The sequence below is a fragment of the Hyperolius riggenbachi genome, chromosome 1 (genome assembly GCF_040937935.1).
Source record: "Hyperolius riggenbachi isolate aHypRig1 chromosome 1, aHypRig1.pri, whole genome shotgun sequence".
NCBI lineage: Eukaryota > Metazoa > Chordata > Amphibia > Anura > Hyperoliidae > Hyperolius > Hyperolius riggenbachi.
In genome coordinates this window covers 398,683,641-398,701,583 of record NC_090646.1, presented here as the reverse complement: position 1 = coordinate 398,701,583, position 17,943 = coordinate 398,683,641, and the positions used below count along the sequence as shown (strand labels likewise).

The window sequence follows — 17,943 nt, the reverse complement described above, 5'->3', positions numbered from 1 at the left end:
GTCTTTGTGAGGCACGCCATCGCCGCATCGCATTGGCTGCCTCATTCCAGTCTGTCTGGTTTTGGACGCTTGCTGTCGCTAAGTAGCCGCTAGCTAGCAAGCGTTCATTCTGTCTACCTGTCCAGATCTCCTCAGTTCTGGTTTATGCGCTCAGCGCTACTTTGCGCTGAGACGTTATTTCGAACGAAAGCATTGTTTGTGGCTGTCAGATCTGCACCGGCTCTGTGCGCCACAATCTCCTATTGGAGTCAGTCCTCCCCTCCACTATACTAGGGATAGCCTGTTTCCTTGTGCTAGTGTGTGTACCTCCTCCACGCCAGCTCATGCGTTGCATGCTGACTGTGGAGAATACACCACCAAGCCTTACACAAGGTTTTCTTTATTTTTAAAAGCACTTAGTGAATAGCAGGTGCTCCGTCCAACTGCCAAAATAATGTGCAGTGAGCAGGGAGGCTGGACAGCATCTTTGTATAAAGTTTTTTCAGGGAATGGCTTTATAAAGAATAAAGGCCCTGCTGAGAATCCCCTATGGAGAGATGGACTAGCCCAAAGTCGGTAATGTCAGATTTCTAATACTTACTGTAAATGACAGCAACATAGGAGAAAAGTCATTTATGGCTTATTTTACTCTGGTAGAAACGTACTTATTTGTATGTGTTTTAAATTTTAAGATTTTTACAACAGTTCCTCTTTAAGTCTACATGCACTTATTATATTTTGAATTTCGTACACCAACAAAATAGACACTAAATAGTTACGCAATAATACAAGTTTTACCTAGGGCATTTTGTCCTGGTTTCTTCATGATACTCCCTGCCTCTGGTTGTTTAGTGACATTGAAGCGTATGTAATCATCACTGGAGTCCATATCTGAAGCACAGAGCATTGAACCTTGTATGAGGATGGTTTCACCCTCCAATAATTCAATGACAGTGTTTGTAATAAGGAAAGGAGGGCTGTCATCTTTAGGGAGAATGTTAATTGGGAATTTGTGTCGGATACTGTGGCGTCCATCAAATATTCGAAAAACAACAAAATCTTTTGTTGTGTCACTGTCATCATGATGATAGCAGACCACACCAGCCTTAATATCTGTCACTGTGAACATAAATCCTTTGCCACCTGAAAAAGAAAATATGTTTTTATTTTAAAAAAACAATGTACAAAATCTAAGTTTTTCCATCCATGTTATTGTGTATGTGATACTCATAACTAATCTTACTCTATCCGCTCCTCTGGAAATTCCCTTTTCTTTTTTTAATTGCCTTAAAGGAAACTGAAGTGAGAGAGATATGGTGGCTGCCATATTTATTTTCCATTTAAACAACACCAGTTGTCTTCCAGTCCTGCTGATCTCTTTGGGTGCAGTAGTGTCTGAATCGCACACATGAAAGAAGCAGGCAGCTAATCTAGTCAGGCTTCAGTCAAAAACCCCTCCTTGTTCACGGTCTATGGCTAAAAGTATTCTAAGCTGAGAATCAGCAAGACAGCACTTTATATTGGTTAAAGGGAAATACTGGTAAATATGTCAACCTTCAGATAATCCACGTATCTAATCAGCCTAAACTAAGCATCCCTGGGAGGGTGGGATTACATACCAATATACAGCAATATAAGATATAGGACAAGTTTATGATGCTGAAATCAGGAAAATTACTGTAAAGGTGGCCACTAACAGTACAATTTCATGCGAAAAATCGTTAGAGCAATCAGATAATTGGATGTGATTGGATTGGTTGTAAATAATCTCCGTTGATGGGCACAATCAAATACAAACAATTATAATTGCATTTTCATCTAACCAAAATATGGATTTTCTTGTTGGTTGTGATAGATAGGAAACAAAGATTGGTTCGTTGATGGTGTAGTAAACCATGTATTACGATATTTCACTTCCAATCAGAATTATCTGATCACTTGATCGATTTTTTGCTAGATCGTTAGTGGCCACCTTAAAGGTGGGTTTTTGGATTCATTAACTGCATTCTACTATATGCCACTGCAGTGCTTCTTTAAGTTTCTCAGCAAAATGGCACTGCAAAAAACATATACTATGTAAATATTGATAACATTTGACTTGCAGTAAAATATGTTTTTTGCAATGTCATAGCAGTGGGAGGAGCTATTATTACGGTCTTTGTGAAGCGAGCTAACAGTAACTTGAGGTAGATTACTTGCACTGTAAAGATTCTATGAGGTTGGAGCAATGTTTGCTCACTCAGACAGATATCTGCTAGAATAGCATTGCAGACATTCATCTGTATTCAATATGCTGGATGGTCATATTCTGTAGCACTTTAGTCATTATTATATGTAAATTCAGCAGATGATTGGGGAAAGACATGCAAATCTGTTACCCCATCGAGATATCTTTTAGCTTGATTTCTTTTGTCTGTCTCCTAACTTTAGTTGTGCTTTAAATATTTTGTTGTAAACTTGGTGGAAGCCACATCATAGGAGCTGTGTGCACACAGGCTGCTGACTAATAGAAGCTCACACATCGCTGCCTCCAGATTTGTTAATGCTCACTGCCATTTGTCAGCCTTCCATACCAATTTATGTAACGTATTTGTGTAAAAGCTGCACCACATAAATGACAAGATTTTCCCTAATCTCTCAATTTTTCAGTTGAACGGTTTGTTCTGGGGCTGTGGAAATTCAATTTATTCTGAATATTTAATAGTAAGAGGATTATAGGCTATCAACTTCAATCTGACATCTAGGTGGATTTACAAGTCAGCTATTTAGGGGTTTAGCAGAATTAAACAGAGTAACTTCTAACCTCTCCGGTGATCAAGGGGCTTAAAACACATTGCAGTCCTGTGCTTCAACTCTAAAGACAGCATGAGTGCTGTATTCTCTGCGTGGGATTTAGCAGATAATGGAAGACTTAGTAGAATCAAATGGATGACATTTTAGACGAGAAACACTTTGCAGTAGGGCCTAGTCAAAGAAAAAGTGCAACAGCAGGTGTGCATTAAGATAGACGGAGGTGCATTTGCTGCTACTTTATGGCAAACTTCAGCTTTGTTTGAAGCTCATTCCATCATGCAAATTAAAGTGAATACTTTTCAGACAATGTAAATGTTCTCAACTTTCTTGCCCTGATTTTAGGCTACTCTTAGGGGGCCCATACAGTTACCGATTTTCCCGCCGATATACAGCCGATTCGATCACTGTGATCGAATCGGCTGTGAAATCGTCGCGCACACGCTGACAGAACGATCGCTTTCCGTCCGAAATCGATCGTTTACCGCGATTTCCGGGTCGGTAGTGCGTCGATGGCGGCGTTCGAATACCCGATGACCGACGCTAGCGGCAATACATTACCTGCTCTGGCCAGCGCGAGTCCCCTGGTCTCCGCGGTCACTTCTCCGCACTGTGCTCCTCCAGCTTCATTGAACTTCCTGTCCCGGCTGGAAGTTTAAACAGTAGAGCGCCCTCTACTGTTTAAACTTTCCCCAGACAGGAAGTGAAGCTTGAGGAGATTAGGGGATGCGTGCCGGCCGGATCAGGTAATGTATGCGGTGGGGGGGGGGGCGGCGCCAGCGGCAGCTCCACAGATTGTGATCGGTTTCATGCTGAAATCGATTCACAATCTGTTTGCAGGAAAGGCAGCCATACGATCCCTCTCTGATCAGATTCGGTCAGAGAGGGATCTATCTGTTGGTCGAATCTGATGGCAAATCGACCAGTGTATGGCTACCTTAACACTTACATGTTGCGTTGGAAAATATGATCCCATAACAATGTGGTTATATGGTAATTGTACGTTCACATCAGCACATTAGCAGTGCGGTACAGAAGAATCATTTGGTATAACACAAGGCATGCTGTGCATTACTGGACGCCACTCATGGATGTACTCACAAGGGGTGGGGATGGGGTGTCACTCAGGAGGTCTGCATATACAACTAGATAAATACCCCATTTGCTTTCTTTATTTGATTTTTTATCAGAGATGGTGGTACCAGAGATGGTGGTCTGAGTGTCTAAGGGGGCAATTAGTATTTTTCACACAAATGATATGGGTGTTGGTGAACTTTTTCCTCGTGTAGATCAAAGAAGCATTCAAAAATCATGTACTATGTTTCCTAAAGTTGTCTATTGTTTTATATTAAATATATTTAGAGATCAGAAACAATTACATTTTGTGAATAAGAAGAAATGGAGGAAATAAGAAAAAGGGCAAGAACTTTTTCACTATAAAAATAAAATTTTCCATATCAGTTTTACAGCATCGAAATAATGTGTTCCTAAATGTTATTTTAATATCATTTTAGAAACTATTTGCTGTGAACAACTCTTTGATTGCTGCCATTCAAGTTAGTAAAATTATGTGTTCTTGTTAACAATCTATTGGAATTTTACAATTATAGTTGCAAATGTCAAATGCCAAGCGTTACCTCTTACAGTTATGCGTCCATGCTGTAGTCCATCTACAATGATCAGACGCACAGAATTGATGTTATCATTATCTACCACTTGAAACTGTTCCCAAGTAATTGGTCGAGACTGACCTTCTAAAAGATCTAGTCCTAAACAAAGAAAAGGAACAAAACATTATGTATAATTATACAAGAATAGTGCTCTTTAAAACACCATACAAACAGATTTTGTATGGAATATTGTCATATAACCAAATGTTTTCTCACCTTAAAGGGAAGGTTCACGGACTCTCTGAAAAAAAATTTCACTTACCTCAGACCGTGGCAGGCAGGAGGTGCCCTCGACACCGCTCCGCAGGCTCCCGGTCTCCTCCGGTGGCGCAACCGACCTGGCCGGGCCGGCTGCCAGGTCGGGTTCTTCTGCGCTCCAATGTGCGTCTCACTGGTGCGTGCTGACGTCATCGGCCGTCCTCCGGGCTGTACTGTGCAGGCTCATTAGTTCTGCGCCTGCGCAGTAGAGCCCGGAGGACGTCCGATGACGTCAGCGCGCACCAATGAGACGCACATTGGAGCGCAGAAGTGGACAACCTGGCAGCCGGCCCGGCCAGGTCGGGTGCGCCACCGGAGAAGACCGGGAGCCTGCGGAGCGGCGTCGAGGGCACCTCCTGCCTGCCACGGGCTGGAGGAAGCCCCAGGTAAGTGGATTTGGATTTTTATTTTTTTCAGAGAGAACCTTCCCTTTAAAGGGAATCTGAAGTGAAAATAAACTTCTGATATAATGATTTGTATGTGTAGTACAGCTAAGAAATAAAACATTAGGAGCAGAGACATGGGTCTAATATTGTTTCCAGTACAGGAAGAGTTAAGAAACTTCAGTTGTTATCTATGCAAAAGAGCCACTGATCTCTACGACTTTCAAAGTCGCAGAGAGCTCTGTTTTCAGAAGCTTGTTATCTCAACTGTCAGTCATTGTATCTTCCTTTTCTCCACAGAGGACAGTTCAAAAGTTCACTGGGCTGCTCTGTAAAATCATTTAGAATGCTGAGTAGTGTGTAAACTGCAAATATTAGAGAGTGATGCAATGTTATAAAAAACATATTTTCTTTGCTACTACTGTTCTAGTAATTATCGGTACTATACAACCAATTCATTATATCATAATTTTTTTTCACTTCAGTGTCTCTTTAGGTAACATTATCACAAATAAACAGACATTTAAAGTAAGCCTGTACATAAAGGCCAACTAAACCCAAAATTAACAAAAAAACCAGGGCCAATATGAAATTAACTTTTTCTCCTGTGTTTTCTTCTAGGTGATATTTTCACTCCTTGTCAGTATAATGACAGGTTGTCATTATATTTTCACCCATGTAAGCTGGTATAGTCACTTCCATGGGGAGATGACATATTAGCCATACCAGCCCACACCAGGGTGGGAGGGGCACAATAAGAAAGGGGTATATCCCCTCCCACCATTCTGCACCACCCACAGAATCCGCCGTGACTGCCGCTATCCTCTTTTTTTTTCTGAAGCCTGGCAGAAGCATTTTTGAAACTCCCACAGGGGCTCCTCATTTGTCTAGTCCACTAGGTGTCAGAATCAGCAAGATTCTCATTGGGCCACCAGTGAGCTTACCTTGTTATGTGAATCAGGGTTTAGTCACAGTGAAGTTACGGTAGTTCTTTTGTTGCAGAAGATACATAAAAGTTTTGTGCTTTGAGAACAGGTCAAAACCAAGGGCGTAGCAATAGGGGTTGTAGAGGTAGCCACCGCATCGGGGCCCTTGGGCCAGATGGGCACCGAAGGGCCCTCCCTCAACTACACTATTACCTCTCCTGTGCTCATAATAATCACTTCTGTAGATGCAGTGGCGTAGCTAAAGAGCTGTGGGCCCCGGTGCAAGTTTTACATGGGGCCCCCCCAAGCACTCTATACATAACAATTGATACAGCGCACCAAAACCTGCCAAGGACAACCCCAGTGTCAGAGGTGCAAGAAGGGGATGGGGAACAGTGTGTTAAGGATTACTACTATTCAAAGCATCTATAGAAGTGATTATTACCAGCACAGGACCAATAGAGAGCTAATACTGTGATAGAGGGTGGACCCTTTGGGGCCCCTCTGGCCCAAGGGCCCCGATGCGGTCGCTACCTCTGCACCCCCTATTGCTACGCCCCTGTGTAGATGTTTTGAATAGTGGTAATCATTAACAAACTGTTCCCCATCCCCTTCTTGTACCTCTGACACTGTGGTTGCCCTTGGCAGGTTTTGGTGCGCAGTATCAATTGCTAAGTACAAAGTGCTTGGGGGGCCCCATTGTAAATCTTGCATCGGGGCCCACAGCTCCTTAGCTACGCCACTGGTCAAAACTAATGTCAACAACTAATGACAACAGGAAATGACTGTATATCTTAATTAGTTAATCACTTCTATACAAGATCAGGAGAAATGTTAATGTGGATGTCTGTGTAATAAAGTTGGGTCCACACTACACAGTGCAAGTGACAGCACATTCATATTTGCATTGCTATTATTATGACATGTTCAACTTCTATCCACTGTCCCTTACTATCATGCAGGTTGTGAGTTTGCATTCCGTAACAAAGGCAGAACAGACATGGCAGCACATGTCTCAATATAGATTCAGATGTCTGCTGGTCTGTTGTTGTCCATTCTGTACAAAGGACCTTTTTGGCTTGTAGTGTACTGAGTTTTGTTTCAGAGATAAGCACAGTTTAACACTATTAAATATATATGAATAATAACTTTTATATGCGATATATGTGTTTCTTTAATAAGCATGTTTTATGATTTCTTAATACAAAATCCTGCCTCAGGGTAGGTTTATTATCAGTATTATTATTTAGTATTTATATGGCGCTGACATCTTCCGCAGCGCTGTACAGAGTATATTGTCTTACCACTAAGTGTCCGCTCACAATCTAATCCCTACCATAGTCTATGTATGTATCGTGTAGTGTATGTATCGTAGTCTAGACATAATTTTTAGGGGGAAGCCAATTAACATATCTGTATGTTTTTGGGGTGTGAGAGGAAACCGGAGTGCCCAGAGGAAAGCCACACAGACACAGGGAGAATCCAGTGCTGCTAGGTGAGAGTGCTAACCACTACGCCACCATGCTGCCAGGTTTACATGTGTGGCTGGCAGCGGTTCATTTAGCCGATACTAAATGCTCTACTGCTACCGAGTAGTAGCATTCGACATTGGTTCCCAACTTTTTGTCGTTACATCGCGCTATGGGCCCCTAGGGGGACATGGATCAACACAAACACAGCCGATGCTGGATGCTACATTTAGCATGATAGCATCCAAGACACGACAATGGGATCTGCCGCAACGGTTTCTCAAACAACAGCAACTGCCGCCACCGCCGTTTAAAAAGTGCTTCCTTTCAGTTGAATGTGAGATTGCTCTTAAACACACTTTTGTTGGCCAATTAAAATCTTGCCCCTGTGAACCAGCACTAAATTCCTAATTGAAAAGTGACAGTGCATCTATGTCCCATAAACTGAACATTGAAAATAAAGTGTGGTGACTGTTGATGGATTCCATTTACATTGTGAACATTGCTCTCTGACAAAGGTTTAGAAGTAAAATACACGCTGACAATTACTGCACATTGAATTTTGTTTTTCACATACAGGATTGTATTATCTCACCCATGTTCCAGGAAACTCGAGGTGCATTTGTTTCAGCTGTCCTGATTGATATATGCACTGTGATAGGCAAGCTCCTTTCAAAAAAGAAATCATGAACTTCAAACTCTACCTGCAAATAGATCATTTCACTCTTATTTACTGCATTTTCAATTATGAATCACTGGACGCATTTAAATAATTACACCAACATAAATTAAAGAATTAATACGACAAGAACACTGAACCTATTTAGCACTGTATTGAGCATTACTGCAGCGATACATTTGTTGAAAAGCAAGGTTAAAAGGAGTTAATATAAGAGTGAACAGAGGCGCCAGCAGGATAAAAGGTACTAAAAAGTTTAAAATTCCTCAGGAGGTGGTGGTGGACTCGCCTCCTTGAAGTAGACAAGATACTCAGGGCCGGGCCGAGGCAGAGGCAGGAGAGGCTCCAGCCTCAGGGCGCTGTGTAGGAGGGGGCGCACAACTCACTCAGCTATCATTCCCCTATTGTGTTTGTAGCAGAGAGAAATAAGAAAAGGGGATACATGGCAGTGACTGCAAGCCAGATAACTAGAGACTAGGGTGTTGAGGGTTTTGGGGGCCCTGGGATGCCTCTTATTCTAATAGTAATCAGTGTGTGATGAATGGGAGGGGGGCACTTTGGTGTCTCAGCCTTGGGTGCTGGAGGACCTTGTCCCAGCTAACTGTCAGCTTTTTAACAACAACAGGTTTATTTATATACTCCAGACAACCATGCAACACGTTTCGTAGGTATATTCCTGCTTCCTCAGGCAATAACAAATAGGCGTACATGCAGTACAGTCTCAAGGTCACGATAAGCGCCTCTGAGGCACTTATCGTGACCTTGAGACTATACTGTGTGTACTCCCATTTGTTATTGCCTGAGGAAGCAGGAATATACCTGCGAAACGTGTTGCATGGTTGATTCCTGCTTCCTCAGGCAATAACAAATAGGCGTACATGCAGTACAGTCTCAAGGTCACGATAAGCGCCTCTGACCTGTTGTTGTTAAATCAAAATCAATAAGTGTATGAGCATCTTATTACCTAGATGTCTGTATTTAAATTCAGTTTGATTTTTAGGTTCTTTTTTTAAATCAGTAATTTTTACAGATTACTTGAATAGATTTTTCCACCACAGACATTAAGGTTTATTTATTATTATTATTATTATTATTTTTTTTTTTTAATTTATGAAGGTTCATTAACCACCTTAGCGGTATGGACGAGCTCAGCTCGTCCATAACCGCCAGAGGGTGCCGCTCAGGCCCTGCTGGGCCGATTTTGATCAAATAAAGTGCAGCACACGCAGCTGGCACTTTGCCAGCCACGTGTGCTGCCTGATCGCCGCCGCTCTGCGGCGATCCGCCGCGAGCAGCTGCGAAAGAGGGTCCCCCCAGCCGCCTGAGCCCTGCGCAGCCGGAACAAATAGTTCCGGCCAGCGCTAAGGGCTGGATCGGAGGCGGCTGACGTCAGGACGTCGGCTGACGTCCATGACGTCACTCCGCTCGTCGCCATGGCGACGAAGTAAGCAAAACACGGAAGGCCGCTCATTGCGGCCTTCCGTGTTACTTTTGGCCGCCGGAGCCGATCAGAAGAACGTCTCCGGAGCGCCATCTAGTGGGCTTTCATGCAGCCAACTTTCAGTTGGCTGCATGAAATAGTTTTTTTTTAATTTAAAAAAAACCCTCCCGCAGCCGCCCTGGCGATCTTAATAGAACGCCAGGGTGGTTAAAGACATTTTTTTTTTCATCCAATTTTGTCCAATAAACTTTAAAATTAAATGATTTTATTGTATTGAGTATGGCTGGCTTGAAATTCAAGACACACAAGTTCTGCAGTGAAATGCTGTTGAGACCTTTAAAATCAGTTAATGGGAAAACGTGTTTTAAAGAGACTCTGTAACAAAATTTACAGCCTTATTTCTTCTATCCTATAACTTCCTATACCTGTTCTAATGTGGTCTGGATTACTGCAGCCTTTTCTAGTTGCACTGTCTCTGTAATCTATCTAACTTCTTTCCTTTGTCAGGTTTTGTCGACACAGAGAGGAATCCACTGCCTCTGCTGTGATAGGGAGAAGTTATGCACGCCCCCTGCAGGCTCTGTGTGTGTGCTTTGTTTATCCCTCACAGACAAGTCTCTGCTCTCTGTTTCAGCTTGTCATGCTGAGAAACTGTGACAATCCCTGACAGGAGTGCAGATATTTCACAATGTAATAAAAACTTGTACTATACTGTGACATGATATATATATATATATATATATATATATATATATATATATATATATATATATATATATACACATACATCGCTTCCTGGTTAGCGGCCATGTTTGTAAACACTGCCTAAAACTGGCGATTAAAAGCCAGGATTGCGTCGGGGAGCGGCGGAAATGGCAAAGAGGGATCCAGGAGATCACAGTGACTCGATTGGTATGTTTTTTATTGTACAAATCGGACAGTACAGATTCTCTTTAAGAATGATTTGCAAAAAAGGATTTATAAACAAATTATTTTGTTACATTATACACTGCAATTCTTCCTTATTGTTACAATGGGTGTCAATAGAGCACTATGCAGTGATAGAAATCAAGTCCTTGTGAAACGCTTTTTTTTTTTTAAGTAAATATACATCCAAAATACTACTGCAATGGATACATTAATATATGGCATCTAAGTTAGTTTGTACACTCATTCTTACTGATTACACGGGTTTTCACCAACCTCCAGATTTCTTCGCTCGATGTGACTGCTGTTTGGCGGTTGATATGCTATTATCATGTCACTGAGATCTTGCCATGTGAAAGACGTAATGGGCTTAGTGTGGTCATTGAGATGTGTAATGTATCCCTCTCGTGGAGGGTCTGTGATATTGAAGACAAGTAAAGGTTTCCTTGTTTCACCATCCTCTGCATCAAGCGTTGCTGTAGTCAGGGGTGTCAGAATAAATTGATCCACTTCTAGGATAAACATCGACATGAAGGCAGCTTTGGGGATTTGGTTGGGCATAGCATTCTGAATGTGGACAGGAATCCAAGTATTTTCTGACTGTAAGAATCACAAAATAAATTCAGTAAACATAATATTCACAATCTGACCATAAACCCTGTTGTGGATCTGATCATCTGATGATTGTAACATAAAGTTTAACCAATAAATTAAAAAAAACCTCAAAGACAACTATATGCATGCTAAAAATGTTTGAAAACATTGATGAAGTCACAAACTTCTTTCCTTTCGCTCTGTCTGCCTTACCTAGCAGCAAAGATATTCTGAAAGGAAATGAAAGAGTCCATGCCTGTACATGGGTTAAGAACATTTGATATTCTGGTATACTTCTAGATGTGAATATTTCTACCATTGTGGATACAACAAAGACTGCAGAAGGCAATTAGGATTTAAAAATAAAACTTTGGAGTTGTTTTGTCCACCAAACTGTGGACTATTACCATTGCTGCAAGGACATTTAATTCAGAAAAAAAATCATGGCTGACTGCAGACATAACTGTAAAGATAATTTTAATAACATTAAATTAGGTAAATGCTTGTCTGTCAATAACATATATGATATAGTTTTGTAATGATTGTGGAGCTACACATTAAAGTCCACAAGCAGATTTAAATTTACGATCTGACGTTTTAGAGTTTGTTGTGGGTTTTTTAATGGTTTTTTTTGTTGTTGTTTGTGTTGTAGTAGTAAAACAGTAGTTATTTATTTTCAGTAGTAATTTGTTCCATTTTGAAACAGGAGGTACCGGTACCGGGAATTAACTTATCTACTACATTTTGTAAACTTTGTACACTTTTTGGACCTGTAAATTTCCATAATCTAAGAGGCATAGAAATATGAACAGTAACCATGTATAAAACGTGTGTCTAAAACGTATGTATACCCAATACCCTACAGTACCGCAAAAAATACATAGCATTGCAAAGTAATTTGCATTTGAAGGCATAAAGCCTTAGAATACTAAACTGTTGTCTCAAGAAAAAATCTAGCATTAATACAGATGACTCCTGATGTCATTGGCCTCCCTTCCAGCGATCCTTCAAGGTCAATAATACTCATTTGACTGCCATCGTCGGCAGTGAGGTGAAACCTATTGATGCATCAACCTCCCATCTATTTAGATAAAAACAGGTTGCATAGCAGAGAGATGAGCTGTAGGGAATAATGTAATGCTCAGTTTCATCTGTTGTACTCTCCTAGATGCACTGTCAGATTAAACTTTTTGTAATCAATTCAAGCTGTTTTGGATTTATTAGAAAAACATTCTCATTACTGGTACATGCATGCAATAGCAAAAACACACTTTCACTGACCTCTGGCATTCTTCATTCTTTTCTGATATGACACAGAAATAACTCTAATTGGAGATAATTTCTAATAATACAGGTTTGTGGTGTGACGTCACCCTCCATTGCACTGTACTGCTCAGTGTACCAAGACCACAACATCATTTAAGTGCACCAAGCTCTATTTGTAGCACCCAGAGCATCTCAATAGCAAATTAAAAATGCATGCCAACAATGTGGCTCATTATTAAAAAAAACGTACATTTTTCCACTTATTTTACATTTAAAAGTTTAGCAGAGGCTTCTATTACCCTACTTCCGAGGCCTGTCCGACTTCAGAAATTTCAGGCAGATAAGGACTTATGTAATTATTTTGCTGCACACATTAGCAGAGAGCAAACAAAAGCTATCATCAGTGTGTGTGTGTGGGAGGGGGGTAATAGGACACTATGCTTCAAAGAGTTTAAGGAAGTCGCAAATGCTATCTTCACATCTTCTCTGGATTAATAATGGGCACCTAAAAGATGGCAGTTCCTATAACTATTAAAAATCAGGACCACCTACAGAAAAAAAAGTGGCACTTGGCTTCCTTTAAGGTATATTACTTAGGACTGAATTGAGCTAAACAGCTCTAGCTCTTAACATCCTTTTTGGCCAAACAGCTCCTTTTGGTGCCCTAGTCACTAGTGCATGAGGGCTTAGTACTGTGTGGACAGTGTAAGGAAGAATGAAATGATTATGGTTACATTAATTATTATGTTTTGTTCCTTGCATGACAACGAAATAAAGTATTTTTTTTCATATTTTCAAAGTACACATATTTGTCTTGTATTGTAGCAAAATATTTTGCAAAGCACCATCTGGATGAAAAGATCTAGTAACAGATGTACAAAAATACAATAAACAAATAAACAAATTCACCAAGCACTGGGTTTTTTCTATTTACAGGCCTTTACACCTTCATTGCCAAGTTCTCAGTATGATGTCTTTGCTTAAAGGGACACTTAAGTCAAACAAAAAAAATGAGTTTTACTCACCTAGGCCTTCCAATAGCCCCCTGCAGCTGTCCGGTGCCCTCGCCGTCTCCCTCAGATCCTCCTGGCCCCGCCGGCAGCAACTTCCTGTTTCGGTGACAGGAGCTGACAGGCTGGGGACGTGAGTGATTCTTCGCGTTCCCAGACACATTAGCACCCTCTATGCTGCAATATAGTATATGATATATGCTATAGCAGCATAGATGGCGCTATTGTGGCCAGGAACGCGAAGCATCACTCGCGTCCCCAGCCTGTCAGCTCCTGTCACCGAAACAGGAAGTGGCTGCCGGCGGGGCCAGGAGGATCGGAGGGAGACGGCGAGGGCACCGGACAGCTGCAGGGGGCTATTGGAAGCCCCAGGTGAGTAAAACTCATTTTATTTTTTTGACTTAAGTGTCCCTTTAAGCTTTGTTCTAACGTGCTTACACATGACCATACACGGCTTACATATTAAGGTGCAAATGTTAAACACAGGAGGAATTCCCCTACATGCTTTACTGCATGGCACTTTATTGGCTGACATCAGAATTCCAGCAAACCTGAACTAAACTCTTCTTTACAGGAGGTCCCCTACAGGTTACGTTCCGGAAGATTGTAAATTGAATTTATTTGTGAGTCGAGTACTGTGCTAAACATGGTGAAAAGTGGATAAATGATTTACTTTAAGACAACTCTGGATTTAAACATAATGTATAAACTATGTTTTTTGGTTGAATTCAACGTGCTTTTAAACTGTTCTAAACTACTTACAACAGTTTATACCAGAAAAGCATGAAGATGAAATGGGGCCTTAGCAGTTTTTGCCCAGCACTTATGATCACCTGGCTTTTTTGGTAAGATTTGGTGGGAGCTAGCATCCACCAGGCCCCGAGACATTCCCCAGGCCCTAGGAAGCTGCCTAGGTTTGCCTTGTGGATGATCCGGCTCTGGTTTATACAATACTGTAACATTTACCAACAAATATATGTGATAAAAAAACAGTACTGTACATTTTGTTCATGAAGTCAACTTTGTTTGTATCTCTGAAACGTTGTACCTCGAGTTGTTTGTAAGTAGGGGATCTCCTGTACTTAACATCATCTATTCCATGTTCTGCATGCCTAAAATAACTTAGCTTTATTAATGCATGCTAACCATGCAGCCTAGCCGGCAGAGCTACAAGATGAAATGTAATGTGTCACATCTGTGTCACAGTGGCTGACACCTTGCTTTCTGCAAATGCTAAAACTTGCATTCCCTGCATTTTATATGTTCTACCTCTTGAGCATCAAACACATGCTAGATAATCTTAAGACAAGGCAGTTGTTCTGCGTCATCTTACCTGAAGATCTAGCATGTGTACAGCTGCCACCCCCCCCCCCCCCCCCCACCACCACCGCCACCACCACACTGGGCCAAAAAATGGAGCCACAGATACGTTTTTAAAAAAAAGTGTGAACCTACTCTAAGAGGTAGGGCCAGTACTCTTATGAAGCAAGGTGAAACATTTGCATCAGGTGCAGAGATTACAGGGGCAGCATGTTTGTACTGTGTCTAACAGCATGCAGTCAGAGTAGGAGGAGAAGATAGAGGAGAGCAGGGTGAAGAGGTCATCATTGGGGAAAATCAGCTTGTTGTGCTGTGTGAGGAGTCAGACAGTGAGTGAGGAGTGGGGGAGGCAGGAGAGCAGCAGTGTTTCATTTGACTTCCACAGCAGAAGGGAGGAGGTGGCACTGCTGTCCTGACTGAGGAGGAATGGAGTGGCTGAGGGCGAGTAGTTTGTTTGTCACAGACTCACAGCCAGCCAGTGTGCTATTGTGTTGAGCTGCAGTATGTCATGTGAGAAAACTAAATGAAGCAATGTGTGTTAATTGTCGGGTGCTGTAGGACCATTCCAAAGGGGGGGTAGTCGCATCCTCACAAGTTTGCCTCAGGCAGCAACATTTCTAGAACCAGCCCCGCTAAGCGGGTCCAATATTGGAGTTTACTACACAAGAACTTATATTCAAAGATATAGGGTATATGTCTGCAATTGGCTTTGCTATTTCTTATAAATTTCCTTAGTGATTTCAGTTATCTAAGGTACCTTATATAAAGCTTTGTTCCTGGTGTCAGTGAGGTCCAGCCTGATGCTAATGTAGTCAATGCTTGGAGAAGGCGGGTCTAGGTGCTGGTACTTGATACCCATTAATAGGAATTCCTCACAGCTGGCCTTTATTGTGCCGGATAGTCTCTTCAGCCCCAGAATGCAATCTCCACGCTTGCACAGAGGACTTGGCTTATCGTCTGCAAAATTAAAAAATATTATCAATCTGACATATTTAACCATCTCTGACTGTACATACTGACCACATGAAACACTGAGGCAGCTCATACATTTAAGAATCCTTTCACACCTGATGCGTCACATTCCATTGCGCTACTCTCCCCTGCCTCAGCTCGTTGCTCGTTGCAGTGGCCATTATTTTCTATGAAACTGGCTACAGTACCAGCGGTGCTACGTAATGCGATGGAAGTGCTCCGGCCGCTGCAGAAGAAATGCAAAAACCTGCAGTGCGTTGCTCTGTGACGCCTAGAAGTAAACAGGAAGTCCCATGTACATTTTTTTTTCTTTACGGTTGCACTGCGCGGTGTGACTTTCCAAAGCCGCTGCTGGCGCTGGATGATCACACCATCATAGTATGCAACTAGCCTTAACTACTTCCCGACCGCGTCATGCCACTGGGTGTGGCCACGTTGGCAGCCCCAGGACTGCCTAACGCCGATCGGCGTAAGGTCCTTGGGGAGTAGTTTGTGGGTGATCGCACGCGGCGATGCGCGCGCATCCCTGCTTGGATGGCGGAGCTCCGCCCCACCTTCAGTCTCCCAGCGGCGATCGCTGCCAGGAGACTGTTATACGGTGAAACCGCCGTCTATTTACTACGTACAGTGCTGTAATCTAAGGCAGTGCTGTACAGGGGACAGTCGTGTGACACGGCTGTCCCCTCCAGAGGCAGGGAAGTGATTGGCTGTCATAGGTTGAAGCCTATGACAGCGGATCACTTTCCAGAGCAGCAGAAGGGACAGCCGTGTCACACAGCTGTCCACAGTACAGCGCTGCCTTAGATTGCAACTCTGTATGGCCTAATTAGATGTCTAACAGTCTCCGAGCGGCAATCGCCGCTCGGAGACTGAAGGCGGGAGATGCGTGCGCAGCCTGCATGCAATCTCCTGCTAGCCACATAGAGAGCCGCCCCCCCCCCCCCCCCCCCCCGCCACCGATTTGGAATGATCGCACAGCACCCGAAAATTTTCACCCTCAGTGTAGGTAGTAGTCAAGTATAGGTGCCCCCAGGTATAGGGTAGCATAGGGTAACCAGGTATAGTTGCCCCAATATAAGTAGCTAGTGTAGTTGAACCCAGTATAGGTAGCAAATATTGTTGTCCTCTGTATAGGTTGCCAGTATAGTTGCCCCTGTATAGGTAGCTTGTATAGTTGCCCCAGTATAGGTTAGAGGTGCCTTGACCCCCCTCTCTCCAATCCCAGTCGCCGCTTACCTTCTTGAAGCAAGTGGCGGCCGCCTCCTGCAGCTGGACTGGCCCAGAGTCCCCCTCGCTTGTCCTGCTTGTAGACCTCAGGATTGCAGGACCTGCCACGGCTCCCATAGGAAGTAATTACTTCCGATATACATGCGGCTATGGGAGACTCATCGAGTCACGCGGATCTGAGGTCTACAAGCAGGACAGGGAGTGCGTGAGCCTGACCTACTGCAGGAGGCGGTCGCCGATTGCTTCAGGCCTCTTTTCCACGAACTGTTGAGCTGTGTGCTCAGCAAGCAGTTGCCAGGCAGCAGTGAGCAGTTACCAGGCAGCGACAAGCAGTTACCAGGCAGCAGTGAGCAGTTGTGAAAGTTTGAGAGTCATTTCACTGCCTAGAAACAGTTCGTGGAAAAGAGGCCTCAAGAACGTAAGCAGCGGCCGGGGAGGGGGGCCAGGATGCCACCTGACACGTGATGCTGCACAAGGAAGCGGCGTCACCTGGCGTCATGGGCAGGTTATGGCTTGTTGCATCACAGATAATGTTGATTGAATCTGCAGGTGAAAATAAAAATTGATGGCCAGTTTAAAAGGGACAACACTCTCTCAGTCTGTTTGTCTATTTATATGTCTATCTTTCTTTTACCCTAAAGTGGACCTGTAGCCAAAGGTTGTGTTTTGTTGTTGTTGTTTTGTTTTTTCTGTTTTTCTGTTTTACCAGCATTGGGAAGGTATAAAACATTTTTAATTTAAATTTTTTTTTTTACTGTATTTGTCTCTTTGCTATTTTGTCCTCAATTTCTGTCTTGGTGACAGTTGGAAGTCAGCTGAATTCCAAAATATTATATTTGTTACTGGAGCAGGAGTTGACCATCCATATACAAGGGCCATCCAGAGAATAAAAGCAAGAGTAACAGCCATTTGCTTTAAAGGACGACTGTAGCAAGAGGTATGTGGAGGATGCCATATTTATTTCCTTTTAAACAATACCAATTTCCTGGCAGTCCTGCTGATCTATTTGGCTGCCGTAGTGTCTGAATAACA

At 42.7% G+C, this 17,943-nt stretch overlaps 1 protein-coding gene across 6 annotated transcripts in view; it reads right to left on the bottom strand.

Annotated features, from left to right (window-relative positions):
- Positions 1-17,943, bottom strand: part of FREM1 (FRAS1 related extracellular matrix 1) — a 225,559-nt gene that overhangs the window by 133,562 nt on the left and 74,054 nt on the right. For 5 of the 6 annotated variants that reach the window (XM_068234783.1, XM_068234796.1, XM_068234805.1 and 2 more), the window contains 5 exons: positions 15,470-15,669; positions 10,799-11,122; positions 8,071-8,179; positions 4,407-4,538; positions 778-1,122 (listed from right to left, as the gene is read on the bottom strand). In XM_068234783.1, coding sequence (XP_068090884.1) covers positions 778-1,122; positions 4,407-4,538; positions 8,071-8,179; positions 10,799-11,122; positions 15,470-15,669 — 1,110 coding nt within the window. Of the gene's footprint in view, positions 1-777; positions 1,123-4,406; positions 4,539-8,070; positions 8,180-10,798; positions 11,123-15,469; positions 15,670-15,779; positions 15,811-17,943 lie in introns of those variants that run through there. The other variant, XM_068234788.1, reaches the window with a different exon arrangement.